This window comes from Choloepus didactylus, chromosome 5 (genome assembly GCF_015220235.1).
Source record: "Choloepus didactylus isolate mChoDid1 chromosome 5, mChoDid1.pri, whole genome shotgun sequence".
In the NCBI taxonomy this organism is placed as follows: Eukaryota; Metazoa; Chordata; class Mammalia; order Pilosa; family Megalonychidae; genus Choloepus; species Choloepus didactylus.
In genome coordinates, this window is record NC_051311.1 from 68,729,100 (window position 1) to 68,748,801 (window position 19,702).

General features: G+C 37.7%; 1 protein-coding gene across 1 annotated transcript; it reads right to left on the reverse strand.

The window, feature by feature from the left end:
* Positions 1 to 1,387: 1,387 nt before the first annotated feature.
* LOC119535328 (hyaluronidase PH-20-like) lies at positions 1,388 to 17,317 on the reverse strand. Its single transcript, XM_037837752.1, has 4 exons — positions 16,361 to 17,317; positions 15,813 to 15,902; positions 10,622 to 11,182; positions 1,388 to 1,480 (listed from the first exon to the last, which is right to left on the reverse strand). The coding sequence occupies exons 1-4, from the start codon at positions 17,315 to 17,317 to the stop codon at positions 1,388 to 1,390; spliced, it is 1,701 nt and encodes a 566-aa protein (XP_037693680.1).
* Between the last annotated feature and the right edge of the window lie 2,385 nt (positions 17,318 to 19,702).

Genomic DNA, 19,702 nt, shown 5'->3' on the forward strand with positions numbered 1-19,702 from the left:
TCCATCTGTGTGCCTCTCCTTGGCTCTTTGTTGAACTCTCATCAGGCTCAGTTCCTGTTTCTGTTCTGGCTTCATCTCTCTGTGACCTTAAATAAGTCAAATCAATGCTTTACACCTGCTGGGAGGCAGGTGAAAATGTCCCCCTTTACAGGAGATTTGTGAGGACTCATTAAAAGCTCCTGAAGTGTTTTGAGAACCTACCTGGTCTCAGGTAGAGGAAGCATAAGTTCTTGACAGTGTGGCTGTGCATGTTCACCTTAAACTTGGCAGCTAGTAGAGAGTTCTCATGTCTTGGCTTTAGAAACAACTGCCTCAGGGTAGAAAAAGTCAGGCATGACTTCAATGCAACCATAATGCAGCTAGCCATTAGCACTTCAGGCTTTTTGTGTTCAAAATGCTTCAAATATATGTCAGTATTTTCTTCCTTCTGATGGCCTCATTTAGAGGCTTTCCTCTAGGAGACTCAATTGTTAATGTGTGTGAGAGTGTGTACAAATATCTTTTGTAGTAAAGGAAGTAAGCTGTACTGAGTGATTTCAGAGAAGTCTTTCTCTTATGTTATTTGGCTGAAATCACACACTAATTTATATCTGCAACTATACCTCTGCAGTGACAATACTCTAGCTCAAAATATATAATCAAAATGTGGGTGAGGGGCACTAAGAATAGCAGATGATGCCACCCAGTAAGTCCATTTGTGTGACTTTAAATGTAACTATCCTACAAAGAGGAAAACTTGTATCAACTGTGGCAGGGAGCTTAGATTCTGTTTCAGAATCTGAATCAGAGTCTAGGGTATTTACGAGGCTCTGGGTTAATGCACACAGTCCAAATTTGCTCAACCATGGTGACGTGGACAGGAAGGTAAGAGGCAGGCAAGCCCAAAGCCTAATCTGCTGCTGCTATTCCTTTTTATTCTTTACCAAGTTGCTTCACAGAATCAACCTAAATCAATAAGGATGCCAGAAATCAACTAAGATACTTTCTTTCCATAACCTTGAGCTTTAGTTGGAAGGATGAGGCAATTTCCCAGGCATTTGAATTCAGAAATGTAAACAAAAGTTAAATCAAGCTAGATCCAGCCAGTCATTTCTCTCAGGTAAACTGGCTCCGTAATTCATTGTAAACTGAAAAAAATTCCTCAGAAGGAGTGAAAAATAACTCATAGCACATAGACTCCAAAGAAGCACCTTGCCTCCACTCCAGGAACACCTTTTATTTTTCTGTTTTGTTATTTGGTGTTTTTTTCTCTGTCCACTCCACAGTCAGTTTCCTGAAAATACAAGTGAGACCCAGGGCAGTCACAGCTTCTGCTTAACATAATTTCATGCCCTCAGAGGTAACAGAAACACTAATTTCAATTCTATTTCAGGAGAAAATACTTTAATTAGGCCTGATGATAGCCCACTGATGCATCAAATTCCTTCTCCCAGACAAGCATGGGCCTATGAACCTGGGTCCAGGCTGAAGCAAAGTATCCCTGAAATCCAGGTCAAGCAGACGCATGTGCCACTTGCTCCAGACTGAGGTGTGTAGAACCAGGAGCATGATCTGGGAGGCACCTTCAAGGAAAGAAGCCAGTCAGATGTGAGCAGACCACCCACAGTGAAAATGAGGTTGAGAATAATAGCACCTAGGAGAGTGTCTTGAGAGCAGGGCCATCTTTGTGATCTTTCTCTTTTCCCAGAGCACCTAGGAGACAGACTGTGCTAAACACCCAGGGATGCTGTTCAGGGGAGCCATGCTTTTCCCATTCCACAGAGGGTACTGTCTGCAAGGACAACTGGTTGAATGAACAGGAGTATCGATGGATTTTAATTTAAAAGCTGAGTGCAAATCTTTAGTCCTTGTCAAGAGGGGAAGACAGTTTCTTTATTAAGTATCTGACAAATTGAAAAAGGAAAATCTGTCTTGGAGAATACAGAATGAATCATAGAGAACAAATATCAAAGATATTTGTTATTTCCTTTGGTTGATACCACAAAATGGCAGGGCAGGATATATTTCTTCACTTGCAGTGCACTTGTATACTGGCTTCATTAAAGTCAAAGTCTTTAAAAATTAAAATAAATATCTTAAGTGTGTTGATATGCAGAATAAATCCCCGGAGACCCCAGGCAAAGAGAGTGAATCCAGGTTTAAGGAACCCTGGAGGAAACACTAAACTGGCAAGCACAGAAGCAGACATGATTTTCTAATCCCTGTGGCTCCTGACTAAGGAAGGGAGAAAGCTCTTAGGACCTGAAATAGATCAGCAGCTCTGAGGTTTTAAGTGATGTTTTAGGTAATCTGTTAAGTAATGTGATGACTCTGGTATTTTATTCAACATTCACGTGTCTATTTAGTGATTTTTTTTTCAGGTAGGGAATTATGGGAAAACACTTTTAAAAAAAAGCAAAAACTCAATATTAGGGATAGAGGAGGGCCCGTAGGAGCCAACCGAAAAGGAAATCCTTATCTCATGGGGTCACATTGCAATTGATTTTGCTGACCTTTGCTTCGCCTCCTGCCTCTTGCACTCAGCAATTTCACTTGCTCTTTTCTACTCTCCTCCCCAGCTACTGAGAAATCAGTGTTCTGTGGCTCCTCTTCCTCTACACACTCTCCCCAGATAATTCCATCTACTTTCATGCTTTCAGGTATCACCTAAATGGGCTTAGACTCTGTTGTCTGTCAAATCTGTGTTTGCATCCTGTTTCTACCCCTTACTTCCCAGTGGGTTACTTTGGGAGAGTTGCTCACCCTCTCTAAAGTTTTAGGTTTTTCTCACATAATATAGGTGCTACCATCACAGAATATTATGGTGGTTAAATGAGAAATCTGTTGTAAGAGCCTATAATCTCTTAGCACAAATTTGGTCCAGGGCAATTATTCAATAAGTGATAGCTAAAATTAAAATCATAACAACAAACATGCATTTGTGCTCACTATGTGCCAGGAACTGACCTAAGAACTTTGCTTACATTGACTCATTTAATTCTCACAACAGGTGGAGAAACTAAGGTGCAGAAAGGTAGATAAAACCAGTAAACGATGGACCTAGAATTCAGCTGAGGTGGTCTGGCTCAAGAGTCCATGCTCTCACACTATTAGACATACTTTGTCCCTCTGGCTATTAATATTATAGTAATATTATAACTATAACGCAGCCTTAGTCTCTCCCTTGAGCTGTCAAGTCTATTGGTTTTTTAAAGGAAAACTACCTGATGCTCCACAGGCACCTCAAATACAACATGCGCAAAATCAAACCTTCCTACTCTGCTCCTCCACCTGCTTCTTTCTTAAGAGTGGATGGCATCACCCAGGTGAAAAACCTGGCATCTAATTAGACTCCTTGCTTTTCCTTGACAGACCCACAATAAATAAGTCAATGATTGATTTTTAATTCCATCCCCAATACTTCCCTAGTTCAAGTCTTCATCATATCTGGACTAGATAATAGCCTTCTAACTGGTTTTCTTGCCTCCAGATCAAAAACCCAATTTCTCTTCAACTCATCTCCATAGATTTAAAATACAAATCAATTCATTTAAATCCTGTGCCTAAAGAACCAGTAAGATACTTCATGTCTGGTTCCTGTTTACTTTCCAGCCTCCACCAAGCCCCATGTCTCACTCACACTTCAGCATTCCCAGCTGCTCTAGGACTCTCTTTCTTTCTCTCTCTCTCTCTCCCCCCACTGTCTCTCTGCTAACTCTGTCTCCTTCTCTCTCTCTCTCTCTCATTCTGTCTTACACACACACACACACACACACACACACACACACAGCATGCTGTGGCACAGCTAGTATATTAGAGTCTTCATTAAAAAAAAAAAGTTATTCAGCATATCTACTGAGACTACATTAAAAAATCACAAGGAAGATGTGACCACTTCCTGTCCGGCTCCCCTCACTGCCCAAATACCCACAAAGTTAAATCCCTTTCTTGAAGAAAAAAGTCACTTTTAACCAGTTTTATAGGTAAGCCAAAAATATTTAAATCATCTTTCAAAGACATAGAACTTCCCCGAATCACAAACCAACAGCACTTCCTATATTCTGCTTTTAGCATCATAATACCTTTTTTCTTTCAATCTGAAAGATAAGCTGACTGCTTTTCTTCTGGTACCATAATGTGCTAGCATGTGACTAGTTATCTGTTTGCTGAAGCCAAAAGGCCTCCAATAGTCTTGATTGTTGAAGAAGCACAGAGTATTCAACAGCATTATCCTACTGCCCACTGTTGCCCTACATGTATCATCATGATGTGTCACGACGGAGGCCCAGGGAATTTTAAGGTGACACAAACTTCTATTAGCCTGTCTAAACTCCCTGTTTCTTTCATTTCCATTTCTCCTTTAATCCAGAAAAGCTACATATTGAAATTATATAAAATTAAGTAACCCTTGATCACCTATGCCCAATGCTCTAGCACTCAGAAAAAATTCTCAGTAGTTGACATACAAGTATAGGCAGATTCTATTTAAGAGCCCGGAGTGAAAAGAAGAAACAGGAGCTAGTTCTAAGTTCCCACGGGTCACAATGTTAAATATTTTAAGCTTTTTTATTTAGAAGTAACTTCAAACTTAAAGCACAGTTGCAAAAATATTACAAAACCCTAACTCCAACAGACACTCCACCCAGATACCCAGGCCTACCAATGTTAACATTTTGCCACATTTGTGGTATCATTGTATCTGTCAACTATATATGTATGTATGTATGTATGTATCTGTTCATCTATTTTGTGAACATTTGTGAGTAGGCTGAATAACTCATGCTCTTTGAACACTTAATATTTCTATGTATGTTTCCTGGGAACAAATATATTCACTTATGTAACTACCTTAAGCACAGTTATCAAGATCAAGAAATTAAAATTGATATTTATAAAGCTTATATTCTATGTTCCAATTTGTTCATATCTCAAAATAATGTCCTTTTGGGCATTTTCTCCATTTTTAGGTCCAATTCAGGATCATGTATTACATTTAATTGTCATCGTCTTTTTAGTCTTTTTTTAATTGTGGAAACATATGTATACACCATACAACATAAACTTTGCCATATCAACCACTCCCAAGCGCACAATTCAGTGGAATAATCACATACCCAATGTTGTGGTTCTCTCACATGATGTTATTTTGTCTCATAACCTCGTGGGGGCAGTCTTGGGTAGTTATAGAATGCACAGGCTGGATGTCAGTCACCCAGCTCTTACATCAAGTTCTACCTACCACTTACTAGCTGTGTAACCCTGGACAGTCCAAGGCTCAGTTTCCTTATCTGTGAAAAGCACTTAATTGAATGAAAATTTTGAATGCATAGCACATACTTAAGTTGATTAATAAATGGAAGCTCTTATTTATGAAGAGTAATAAAGGAGAGATTAATAATTTCAGCCAGGCTGTGCACCAACATTGCATGGGGGCAGGGCACCTTTAAATTATTTTTCACTGAAGTCAACTCTCACCATTCAAGGACTAAGGTTTTCTACAGGATACAAAAATATGTATTTATTTTGGTTGCTCAACTCTTGAAAACATTTTAACAGTACCTATTACAGTCAGTGTTTTTTTCTTCTTTAACAAAATGATGAGCACAGTATAAATATTAAACCGAGGAACCTTTTTTTTTTTTTTATGTCTAGGCTTTAATTAAAATTTAGCAGGGAAAAAAAAATCATTCATGTTGATTAGCACCATTAGATTGCATAGTTGTATGTTGATCCAAACCCATCCTTGCCTCTGTATCTGTTATTGAGGATTAGCAAATTGGAGTGGGTAAAATAATATATATCAGTAAAAAGTATATATGCTGCCTACAACTGAGTTTTGATATTAAATATGTGCTGTATTGAGATGATCAGAAAGCAAATAAGTGACAAAGTTGTATTAATATAATGTTTTTAAAAAGAAAGTTGTATTTAACACAACATTGTGAATGTAATTAACAGCACTGAGTTATATATTTGAATTTGAAATTTTAGGTTGTATATATTATTAGGATAACAATTTTAAAAAACAACAAAAAATGTAGGACTGTACAAACAGTGAATCCTAATACAAATGGTAGACTATAGTTAGTAAGACAATTATAACAATATTCTGTCATCACTTGTAACAAAGGCATGACACTAATGCAAGGTGTTAATAATGGGGAGGGAAGCAAATCTGTATTTTGAAGGCAAGACTGCATGTTTTTTCTGTAAACCTACAAGTTCTCTAACAAAAAAGATAAATTTTTAAAAATGTATCACATCAGTCATAAGACAGAGACTCCCTGGGGGCATTAATTTTTTCTAAAAGTAGATGTACATCAATAAAATAGCATGTTGTGCTAGAATTAGATAACTTATAGTCTTTAGTCAAATTAAATATGTTACCTACCCCTTTCCAGTAAAGAATAATTATAAATACATTTTATTTAATAGCCTATTCCTCAAAATGAAACTTTTAAAGCCAATTTTAGATTCCATATATAAACCTTAAATTCTTTAATAGGGTGAAAACTCTGAAAAGTATATAAAAGTTTCAAATAATAAATAATTGCTTTTATTGAGCACTTCCAACCTTATGTCAAGCACTGCGCTACCTGGCTTTTGTTTATTTTCTCTAGTCTTCTCATCAGTGGACATTTACAGTTGAGGAAATAAATCAAAAGAGGGTAAATAACTTGCCCAAAGTCAATAGCTTGCAAATGCTAAACTGGGGTTGGCTTACTCTTTCTTCTGCATCCTACAGCCAAGGATTAGGTTTCCCATGAAAAACTACCAGTAATTGGATTTTGTTTTAGAAATTTATTTAAATCATATTTCTTATAAAAGAGTTATTTGCCAGAACTTTGAAATTCAGTTGATAAACGAATTTGTAGCTCTTTACAATCTGTGTACTTAAAAAATACAATAATGATAATCATGATTGAATGCCATATAAGAAATGCATAGTCAGAAGAAACAAAATGTTCTTCTTTTAAAGCTGATCTTTGTTTTCCTGGTTTCATATTTTTTTTTAATCATCATTTTATTGAGATATATTCACATACCACGCAGTCATACAAAACAAATCGTACTTTCGATTGTTTACAGTACCATTACATAGTTGTACATTCATCACCTAAATCAATCCCTGACACCTTCATTAGCACACACACAAAAATAACAAGAATAATAATTAGAGTGAAAAAGAGCAATTGAAGTAAAAAAGAACACTGGGTACCTTTGTTTGTTTCCTTCCCCTATTTTTCTACTCATCCATCCATAAACTAGACAAAGTGGAGTGTGGTCCTTATGGCTTTCCCAATCCCATTGTCATCCTGGTTTCATATTTAATCTATCGATATATGTAAAGGCATATCATAATTTTTCAGAAATGGTAACAGTCTCCTAGACATAGAATTTGGGAATAAATAAGGGCCAAAACAAAATTCATTCTTTTTTTCTAAATGACTTGTCAAGAAAAAAAGAATACCTTAACAGATTATGAAAACAATATCAAATTGACTATTTAAGAACCAAGTTAAAGCATAATGACATTTCATCTGTCAGAGGAACAATGATTACAGAATTTGTCAATATCCAGTGTTGGTGAGGGAGACAGTTGCTCTCATCCACTACTGGTGAGATCATTAATTGGAGCAAACTTTCTGGAAGATAATTTGCAGTATCTATCCAATATTGAAATGTACATACCCTTCGCATCAGCAATTCCATTTCATCCTGGCAAAAGTGCTAACTACAATATTGTTGACAGAGGGGGAAAAGTTCTCCAGAAAATGAAATGCCCATCAACAGGAACTTCTAAAATATGGTCATACAGTGATACAGTGCAGAACCAGGTGGTCACTAAAAAGATGCACTGATATGGATAGTCACACAAGATAAATTGTCATGTGGGAAGAGCAAGCGGTAGAAAATTATGGACATCATAAGCTTAATTATGTATTTGTTTCCATATTCCTAGGATACTTCTTGAATTATACCTAAGAAGTTATCACTGTTCTAGGGAGAAGGGAAGGGGGCTTTTAGTTTTCCACTGCATACCTTTGAATTATTTTACCATTAGCAGCAGTAACTTTATGAGAATGAAAAAGATATTTAAAAAGCATAACATAAACTATTGTAACATTGTTTCAGTTTTAAAAAGTTGTTGGAGTTTAAAAATGTATAATAATAATTTAGTCATTTTTTATTGCTCTTGCAGCTCTATCTCAATTCTGATATTAAACAAAGCTTAAATATAAAGAAATAAGATCTCTAGCAAATGAAACATTTTTCTTTTCCCTTATAGTAAATTAAAGGCCTCAAGGAGTTTAAGATCTTAGCAACTTTAACTGTACCGTAATCTGAGATTGCGTATCATACTGTGGATTATGTATATTCCTACCAGTACCACCACTTTGTGGCCTCATTTCTTTCTGTTTCTGAAAAAGGAAGTCTGAGGCAAAGAAGAAGGAGGAGGCAATAACATTTATGCAGGTTAGACCAGGTAAGGCATTCAAGTGGCTTATTGTGTCTGCATCAGATTTTTTTTCCTCAATCCTGTGCAAGTTAGAGCTCTCAAGTCCTCATGGAACCAGAGAAATAAAGAATTCTAGCTCTTTTCTCTTCTCTCTCCCCTCCTCATTTTCCCTTTCCCTCCCACCCTTGCTTGTCCTTTTTCTCCTTCTCTCTGTAAACAGAGGAGAAAAGAGAAATATCCAGTTTCTTTAAATTCTATTGATGGGTTTCAATCTCAAATTCTTGATCACACAATGACAAATGTCACTGATATCAAAATGTCATTATCATTTTTAGAATGATTGGGTAGACATCATCCTTGCCATCCATGCTGAACTTCTATCGCAGTATTTATCACACTATATTGTAATTTTCCACTTTCAGTATCTTTCTTCTTAAATTATACAACAAACTCACAAGTGGCAAGAGACATGCCACTTCACCTTGAATCTGTGACACCTAATACTGAGCCTGGCAGAGAATAAGCACTCAATGAATGTTGTATAATGGAATGACAGATGTGAATGGTTGTGTGAACAGATGCTTAGATGATATAAAGCTAAAATGCTGTCAAGGAGACAAAACTAACCCTCTTGGGGGGTGTTGCCCCTCCCTTACATCACCCTGTATGGCCCCGGAGGATGGCTGGTTAGCCACAGACGGGTAAGATTCCTCAGGGAAGGAACAACCTAAGACAGGCACAGTTGCAGGGGGCCATCAGGAGAAAACTTGGGGGCCAACAGAGGTGGGGCACAGAACCTCACCTCTCCAGCTTTGCAAGGGTCTGAACCCTCACCCCCTTTAAGGGAGGTCTCCTGCCCCTGTGGCTACTTTGTTTCCCATGCCCGGCTCAGATCGGAGCCCAAGAGGCAGACAGAGATCTGGCCAGCGGCTAAAATAAAAAGGGGGACATGTGGGAAACTGAGTCTTCCATGTTGCCTAAGGCATATCTAGGGTGGTGGCTTAGAGCCATGTGGGCCCGCCCTGTAAAGATATGTGTCTTGTGACTATGACGACAACGTTTACCATTGTCCTAAACCTAGACTGTTCCTTCTGATATGCAACAGGATGTAAACATAAGTATCTGGTGGGCTCTCCCGAGCCTGAGGACATTTAGCATAGACTCCCCGATCTTCTGAAATAAATAACTGGAGCAAAGGTGCATTATTGTCCACTTAGCACGAGATGCAGTGGACCCCCTGCTCCCTTAATTCTTAACTTTGTGTCTGTGTCTCATTCCTGCACCGCTCTGTCAGCAACAAGTGGCAGACAAGATTAAATTAGAGGATCTAGAAAGGAAAGAAAATTAGAAGAATTTATACGTATTATAAATTCTGAAGACATACTAAAACCATGTACAGAAGTTGACAGGATAATCATTTTTCAAAGGTTACATTTTTATAAAACACATTGGATCAAGTTACTAGGAAAAAAAAGCTGAAAACTATAGGTTCCATGCTCAAGGTAGACTAGTACACTTGAAATCTTACATTTTAAACAGATGGCTTTTTCATCTTCCTGTTTTCTTGACATTTTTATTACAAATTACTTACAAAGAAACTCATTTGCAGGAAATTGGTTTTTTCGAATCCTTACTTTTCTCAGGAGAAATCTAGGCCTACATGTAGTATAGGCCTTGCAATCATCTTTGATAGAACCAAGAATATAACAGGTGTCTCTCAGTTCTATATAAATACATTCACAGCATTTGAAATATTTGCTATAGCATATCAGAGATCAGAAAATAAAAACTTGGGCATTATCTTACAAAACAAATTGTACTCTATATTACTAATCAACATTCTACATTGAGTTTAAAAAGCAAAATGTAGTATAATAGAATTAGTGGTAACACTGTCCTGAAAACAATTACGAAAATTAAAGATACAAGTCAAGGTCCTTTGGTTTAATGATCAATAATTTCAAGTTCAAATTGATCATTATAAAACAATCATTGCTTTAAAAAAAAAAAGTCAAAATACTATTTCGACCATGGGTTTTGAGTCATATTTCAAATATAAAACTTCAAGTACATAGGTATTATCACTCGACTAAAAAAATAGATCATTAAGTAAAAAAATTTAAAAGATATCAAAACATAAAAATACGGAGGTAAGAAATTTAATAAAAACTGAAGTTGTACTTGAATGATATAAATCATTAGTGTGTTCTTCCAGTTAGCATACTGGCAGCTCTCCGGGGCAGAACTGGTTCGAACTACGCAAGTGCCTTCTTGTTGTACATTGAAATCTGCCCGAGGAGCACATGGAAACTTCGTGGCTTGGGCTGTGGTCACTGAGATGTTGCAGGAAGGTTTCCCATGACCACGGGTTGCTGGGCGTAGAAGGGCTTCTATACAAACATCTGCAGCCATACACACATGAACAGCACTGATGTTTCTTATATCATTTCTCTTCTTATAAACAGAGCCGGTATAACAGCTGCAGTAAAATTTTTCGGAAAATTGCTGCAGATCTTCAAGCGTGGGTTTCCCCTGTACTGTGTACTTTCCACCTTTCCCAATTTGAATATCAAAGTTTGTTGGGTTCAGGTGAAGATAGTCATTTGAATTCCAGTCTTTCCTTACACACACTCCTTGTTCCTGGCAAAGCACTTGGCTACACATTTTGGCTGCTAAGGTGACATTGATCAAGTAAGGATTGAGGATAGTCTTCAAGAAGAAGTCTAGATTATTGCAAGCTTGCTGTGAAAATATAAGAAATTATAAGGTCAGAACATAAGGAGACAAGTTAGTTCATATGTGAATCAATTCACTGCAATAAGCGATTTTTAAGGAAAAATGAAAAAACAGATGCAGATAGAGGTAGAAAATATTTTTACCATTTTTACCTTAACAAGCAAGTATACTCCAGCTGTGTGAGTGTGTGTTTTAACATTTCTAAGCCCCACATACCATTTCATGCCATTGACTGATAAACTAGTTGAGGCTTCATATACCCTAGCCTGTTCTTCCTCCATAGTCCATAAACTAATCAGGGAAGGCAGACTGGTACAGCAGTCAGAGCACGGATTCTGCCCTGATTGGAATCCCAGCTCCATCAATGATGAGCTGTTTGAGCTTTGGAAAATCTCAAATTTTCCAAATATTAATTTCTGATCTGGGTGACACTGGGAAAATTAATTACCCTGTGTTCTAGTTTTCTAATGCTGCCAGGATGCAAAACACCAGAAATGGATTGGCTTTTATAAAAGAGGGTTTATTTGGTTACACAGTTACAGTCTTAAGGCCATAAAGTGTCCAGGGTAACACATCAGCAATTGGGTACCTTTACTGTAGGATAGTCAATAGTGTCCGGAAAACCTCTGTTAGCTGGGAAGGCACGTGGCTGGCATCTGCTCCAGAGTTCTGGTTTCAAAATGGCTTCTTCCCGGGACATTCCTCTCTAGGCTGCTGTTCCTCAAAAATGTCACTCTGAGTTGCTCTTGGAGCATTTTTCCTCTCTTGGCTTCTCCAGGGCAAGAGTCTGCTTTCAACGGCCATCTTCAAACTGTCTCTCATCTGCAGCTCCTCTCTCAGCTTCTGTGTATGCTTCAACGTGTCCCTCTTGGCTGTAGCAAGCTTGCTCTTTCTGTCTGAGCTTATATAGTGTTCCAGTAAGCTAATCAAGGCCCATGCTGAATAAGAGGAGTCATACCTCCATGGAAACCATCCAATCAGAGTCATCACCCACAGTTGGGTGGGTCGCATCTCCATGGAAACACTCAAAGAATTATAATCTAATCAACAGTGATACATCTGCCCACACAAGATTGCATCAAAAATAATGGCATTTTGTGGGACATAATACATTCAAACCAGCACACCCTGTCTATGCTTCAGCTTCCTCATCAGAAATATAAGGATAATTATGCCACCTACCTCATAGGATCATTGTGGTGATTAAAAGATACAATGAATATTTAAGTGCTTTACACAGAGCCTAGCATATAATCAGTTATTCCTCAGTCAATTATAAATGAATATAATACATTTCACATTGATCAGACAAGTTTAAACACTTTTGAAAGATTGTTTTTTAAATTTCTAGCTCAACACAACTAATAAGATTCATCTAAGAATGCTTTGCATTAAATATTACATATAGTTCAAGTTATGGGTGAATTATGACAGATTTTTTACAAATATACTTTTTTTTGCAGAGTCAGGTGAGTAACCGAAATGATTCCTCCTGAGAATGATATATTCTAAAACTTGGACACTGGCATTTTACAGCCATGGATGATAGTTGATTTCCTCATGATCCTGAGTCAGCTAGTCCTTCAGCAGACCAAAGAGAGTAGTGGTGGAAGGTCAGCAGGCAAAAGTTAAGGAATCTTGGCATCTCACACTTGAACCTATTTCTTTGTACCTTCCTTAGGATGCTGCCATCTGGAGTAGGCAGAATAATGCCCCCCCCCCCCAAATATATATGCTCTAATCCCCCAGAATCTGTGAACATGTTACCTTATATGTCAAGAGGCATTTTGCAGATGTGAATAGGGTATGAACCTTGAGATGGGAGATTATCCTGCATTATCTGGATTGACTCAATCTAATCACATGAGTTCTTAAAAGCAGAGACTTTCCCAGCTGGGTTAGAAAGAGGAGACAGAAGAAGAAAGAGGTGAGATTCAAAGCATGAAAGAGACCCAATCTGCTATCTGTGGCTTTGAAGATAGAGGGAGGGAGCCAAGAGCAAAGGGATGCTAGTGACATATAGAAGGTAGAAATGGCCTTCCACTGTCAGCCAGCAAATAAACACAGATCTCCACAAGGAAATGAATTCTGCCAACAACCAAATGAGAAAAGGAAATGGATCCTTCCCTAAAAAGTATAGGCATAATTTATACTCATAATTCATCATTCATTCAAACACTCGCCAGCACCACCACCGATTACCCTGTGGTCTAGACCATCACCTTCCTCTTCTCCCTGCTTTCTGTGCTTGTGCTCCTGCAATCTAATCTCAACTCAGGTAAGAGATTCTTCTACCATGTTAGTTAGAAATTGCCCTTCTCTGCTCAAAGCCCTCTGATGGTGTCCCATCTCAAAGTAAAAGCCCATGATTGCCTATGAATCCCTACATCTGACTCTGCTGGTTCACTCATCACAAGTGTTACCAGTCTCTCCCTTGTTCACTGCATCCCAGTGACACTTAATCTTCTCATTCTTTCTTGAAAATGTCAATCACATTATAGCCTTAAGGTCCTTGCATTTATTGTACCCAGTTGTCTAAGAGACTTGCTCAAATGAAACATATCAGAGACACCTTCTATAACTATCTCATCTAAAATAGCACTGTTCCTTCCCTCTCCATCCTTCTTACACTGCTTCATTGCTGTTCACTGTATTTATCACTACCTAATACATTATATCTATATAAATTGTATTTCCCCTCATGACAACATATCTACATTGACAAAGGGAATTTGTTTTATTCACTGCTGTATTTCCAGGACATAAGTGATTACCCAGCTCCCAGTAACAACAGATGTTCAATAAATCAGGCATCTGCAAACTTTTCTGTAAAGCAAAGTAAATACTCCAGCCTTTGTGGACCATACAGTCTTTGTCATGACTCATCAACTTTGCCTTTGTAGTTCAACAGCCTCCATAGACACATACCTAGACGTATGAGCACAACTATGTTCCCATCAACTTTTCTATTATTTTAATTACATTTGAATAATGTGTTCTAGGTACTTGGATTATATCAGTAACAAAACAGGGCAACATCTCTAGCCACCTGGAGCTCACATTATAGCAGGGGGAAGACAATGAGCATCAACTTGATAGGTGGTGGTGAGGTACTATAAAGAAAGAAAAAGTTCAACAGAGCAGAGGAGGTGGTGCTGAAGGGAGGAGTCATTATTTTAATAGGGTGCTCAGAGTAGGCCACATTGAAAGGTCTTTGCATTTGACTCAGCCATGCAGGTAGCTGGGGGAGAGTGAATGTTCTAGCAGAGAGAACAGCCAGTGCAACGGCCTAAGTCAGTGTTTCAATAAATTTTGGTATACATTGAAATTTTAATTTTACATACTTTTCACACATTATGAAATACTATTCTTCTTTTTTTCCAGCCATTTAAAAGTATAAAAACCATTCTTAGGTCATGAGCTCTACAAAAGTGGGCAGTAGGACAGTTTTGGCTTATGCGGTGTAATTTGCTGATCCCTGCAAAAAAAGTCCTTGAAGGACCATATGAATGAATGAATGAATAAATAAAATAGGTGTTCAACAAGCAGTAATTGAATGAATGAACACATGAATAAAAGAATGAATGAAAGCACTCTGACAAGTTGGAGCTCTTTTTAGAAGACATACACAGTATGGTTTAGTAGGAAAAAACACCTCACTGTCCAAGGGCTGAGATTGTAGTCTTGTTTTTGCTTCTTGCAGTCCATGTGTGCTGGTTTTAGACTGTTGCATACCCAGGAAAGACTATGTTCTTTTCATTCACTCTGGTGGGTGCAGACTTATTGAGGGTGGAATCTTTTGATTGGGTTGTTTCCACGGAGATGTGACCCACCCAATTGTGGGTGGGAACTTTTTATCAGATTATTTCCATGGAAGTATGATGCCACCCATTCAAGGTGGGTCTTAATTAGTTTACTGGTGTCCACTATGAGAGGATAAAGGGCAGAGACATTTTGAAGGAAGTTCAGAGAGATGCTTAGAGAGAAAACACCCAGAGACATTTTGGAGAGAACTGACACAGACTCAGATGTTTGGAGATTCTAAGCTAAGAGATGAAGGTCAGAGTTTGACCCAGAGAAGCTAAGTGAGAACCCGCAGCTGCTTGAGGAGAAAGTTACTGGAATCAGAAGCTGAAAGCAATGCAACTTGGGAGCAAAGGAACAGCAGATGCCAGCCACGTGCCTTGCCAGCTAACAGAGGTGTTCTGGATGCCCCTTCCCAGCTAACAGAGGTATTCTGGATGCCAGCAGCCTTTCCTCAGCGAAGGTATCCTCTTTTTGATGCCTTCACTTGGACACTTTTATGGCCTCAGAACTACAAATTGTAACCTAATAAATCCCTTTTATAAAAGCAAATCCATTTCTGGTATTTTGCATTTCGGCCGCTTAGCAAACCGGAACACCATGCAACCTCAACAATTTCAGTTAATCTCACTGAACTTGTTTCCTCCCTCAAAAATGGGCACAAATTTTTCTGCCTTTTAACATGACCACATAAGTGCAAGATATTTTGATTCAACCAGTATTAATTGAGCACCTACTCTTGTATGCCAAGCATGGTACTTATTTTCTTATTCAATACCTCAAAACCTTAAAGGTAGAAGAGTTTACAATTATTTTCTATCAATCAACTTACCCTACTGAAGGTTAAATTGAGGCTTCCCCATACTATTGTTCCAGATACACCCAGTGCGACACTTTCGCCAATTGTACTCACAAGGTCTTCCTGGCAAACGTGATAGAGATAGCAAGTAAGCATAAATGAGAATATTATACATAGAACAGTAGCACCAATAAAAACAATTTAAACATTTCCCTACCATTTCTTTCTTTCTTATTTTTTAACACAGATCCTGTCACACTATAAACAAAAATGAAGATTACATATTATTCATTTAATTCCATTGATAAGAGAACAGACCATAGGGAGAAAACCTGAGTTAATACATTGCCTATGCTACTTAATTTTACCTAATTATCCATGGGTGCTAAGATTTCTGTGATTACACTAAAAAAGTAAACCTATTTTGATTTTCCTTTCTGACAATGATATAGAGCTATGTGCATACACATTTCTAAATGATATTGAAAGCTACATTTTGTTCCCTTCAAAACTGATGCCAAATTCCACTAAACACCATTTGTGAACACTATATCATGGCCCTTATACCTTGATTTACTTACCAGAGTAAGGTACCTGGAAGATATATCAGTAAGAACTGGGCGGATATATACATAAATTGGAAGTGGACTTTTAGGATTGTGTATGTTTGAAATCCGAATGGCTTCTTCAACACGATAACGGGCAAATAGAACAGCTTGTGGAGAAGACTGTAGATGACGATTCAAGTAAACGGATGGGAAAAGGGCAGTGCTTTCCTTCCACAACCATTCAAGGTCATTATTTCTTTTCTTTTCTATATCAGGGCATCTTCCAGTGTATCCAGGTTGAGTATACTGATGGTTGTAACAATCAGGAAAAAGATAGTAACCCCATAAGTAATTTGGTCGAACTGACTTGACTAACTTTAGAGTGTTATGCATGAAACGCCTTCCTGCCTTTTCAAATTCTTCCTTGGCAATCTTGGTGGCCTCTATGAGGCCAAGTAGTGGATTGTTTTTCCGAACCAAATCAATAGACAGATTCTTGTAAATATCTTTAGGTGTCCAGTTCCTTTCCCAGGTAGGCCTCCAGTTTTCCCAGTCAATGACACCCAAGCCCAGCTGGCTTGCGGGCACGGTCTGGTCAATGTCGTTTGCAGCTTTGTGCAAATGTAAGTCTAAGACTCCCAACTGGGGAATCGCCCCATTCTCAAGTTTGCCTGTCATTTCATTTACATGAGGGTAGTAGCCCAGTCTATCAGCATAAAATATTGCAACATCTTGCCTTGGAAAACCTTTTCGGGGACTTCCTATAAAATTGAAGAGGCTCAGGTCTAGTAGTACATTAAACCTTTGATTACAAACTTCAGTGGGGGCATTCCAGGCCAGGAGGAAAGGAACATTTGGAATAAGAGGAGGTGCTCTGAGATTCATAGCCAGGCAACATGGAATCAGAAGGAAAGTGAACACTGCTTGGGGTGCTCTCTTGGATCCAAGGAAGCTCGCAAAGAAAATGTGCTTAAACCTTAGCACTCCCATTGCAAAGAGCAATGACTATGGATGTTACTTCTTTCTTCCTACACACTTTGGTTTACCCAATATTTGGTGCAAGATATGAGAACAAAAAAGAGGCAGTGAAATGCAGCCACTTTGATGGATAAAGAGGTATAAGGATTATGTCATATTTAAATATTCTTCTTCACCAAGTTTCAGGAAGGTTTTGCAACTGAAAAAAAAAAGAAATGCATTTGAATCAATAAAATTATTCCCTGTTATATATGACACAATTTCTAATACAGTTAACATTATTCTTTTCCCAAATAAATACTGAGCCAGTATAGAGGTGAATGCAGCTATTTTTAGGTGTGCAGAACAACACTGCACCAAACAGTGCCTTGGGAAAAGCCTGTTGAATGAAAAGACACTTGAGGTTTATCCTCTCATTCTTTTTGTTGCTTCTTAAAGACCACTTCATAATGGTCTGCCAAATATTGAAAACAATTTCTCAGAATTGTGAAATCTCATCTTTTATCTATCTTTTTATGAAAGGGGCAGGTAAGGTAAGAGTCATACCCGGTAGGAGTCAAAACTCACTCCTACCAGATGTAATAACACAAAACATTGCTGGAAGCTACTGTGTCAATCAAAATATCCTACCAAGGATCACGTTTAAATGCCCTTTGAAACACTGTTCCATGAAATCATACGGGAATGTACTTTCATGATAAAAGTTTATAAAAATGCTTACTACTTCATATCTTCCTCTGAAAAGATTAATTCTGGCCTGCTTTAATTATAAAAGAAATATATAAATTTTGGCCTTTTTATACTCATTGATAAGTGAGGTTTTGTTGTCATTCTAATTATCACAATGAGAAGAGTTACAGCAAATTCTTGGTTCATTAAAATTGCCTGAGCCTAGGACAAGGAATTAAACTGTATAAATTAGCATTTGATATTGGCAAAACTTATCTACAAGAAAACATATTTAAATGCTCTGTGATTCTAGGAAGAAATTAGAACATTTCTCTTTCATTCGATTAGTAGTATACCTCTATGCAAAGGCACGGTGAGAATTATGACATTGTCCCCAGAATATGTGTCCTTACCTTGGAAAATTTTCCAATCATTCCCATCCATGAAAAAGAAATGACCCTAATAAGAACTCTGTAGTCAGAATAAAATAAAATCTTAAGAACCATTGAAGTCTTACATTTTTGAAGATAATGAATTTTTCCCTGATGTCAATAACATGTAAAGGAGCTAAAGAGTTTTATAGTTTAAAGCCTTATGAACTTTCTTGCTCTGGAAATAAAAAATCTTGGCCTAAAGTAGTATTGTCAGGAAAAAACTAATTCTTTTCATGTCAGTCTCATAAACTACCAACACCAATGTCTGAATGCCAGGATGTGAGAGAAGTTAATGGAAAGGAGAAACAATCAAATTTCCCTACATCTCAGGGAAAGGATGGCTAAACTTACTGAAACAATAACATTCAAATCTAATTTCCACATAGTCATCTTACATAAGAAAAACAAGTGACAGAATGAGCTTATTAGGAAGGTCTTTCCCCAGAAACATTCAAAAAAGAATTGACACCTTTGTCCTTGATGATTATGAACTTACAGTCTAAAATTTATAAAGTAATAAGGCTCCTGATATTTAAAGGAAGATAGTCACCAGTGGTAAAAGAAAAGATTAAAATTTTTACAATTCTTTTCATTTTCAAACAAGCCTGGGGCTGACATTCAAGGATCTCTGGCCCATAGGGTGTTTTTTTAAGACTAGCAACACAATTAGATTTGTTTTAGAAAAATCAGTGCAACCACTCTAAAGAAGCTACAGTTCGAGTGGGACAAGAATAGAGGTAGTATAAGTAAGTAGAAGAGTAGTAGAATATTTAGAGTGACAAGGATGGAGAGAATAAGGAGTTGATGGTCATTGATCAGCAATGGTATTTCCTTTGGGGTAAGGAAGTAATAGACAATGACTCCTTAATTGCTGGATTGTATGGCTAGATGGGACCAGACTGAGTCATAAAGGCCATCAGTCCCTCAATCTCTTTCCTCAAAATCATAATCCCTCATCTGTAAAATATTTAAAACACAATAGTTATTGTAACGATGTTGATAGAAGATAATGGAAGTGAACTTTCTAAGAAAAAAGAAAATATGCTATATTCCTGGTGTAAATATCAAAAGCTATTTTTAAAATGTTATGTCCAATCCTGCCCCAAGAAAGATAGCAGAGTGAGAGGATTCAAGGACTTCATCCCCAATGAAGCTTTGAACAACCAGCAGGAATTGGCAAAAACATCTTTCTAAAAGGTTCAGAAAATAGTTAAAGGATTACCTTGACAGCCCAAGCTCCAAATCAAGAAAAAGGAAACTTAAAAGTGGTAGGGTCTCATGGAGCCCTGGCTGG

Coding starts and splice junctions, on each gene's coding strand:
- LOC119535328 (XM_037837752.1), bottom strand. CDS start 17,317: ATGGGAGTGCTAAGGTTTAAGCACATTTTCTTTGCGAGCTTCCTTGGA. Junction 15,903..16,360: donor CTTCCAGGTACCTTACTCTG/GTAAGTAAATCA, acceptor CACGTTTGCCAG/GAAGACCTTGTGAGTACAAT. Junction 1,481..10,621: donor TAATGATTTATATCATTCAA/GTACAACTTCAG, acceptor CCTGGATTTCAG/GGATACTTTGCTTCAGCCTG.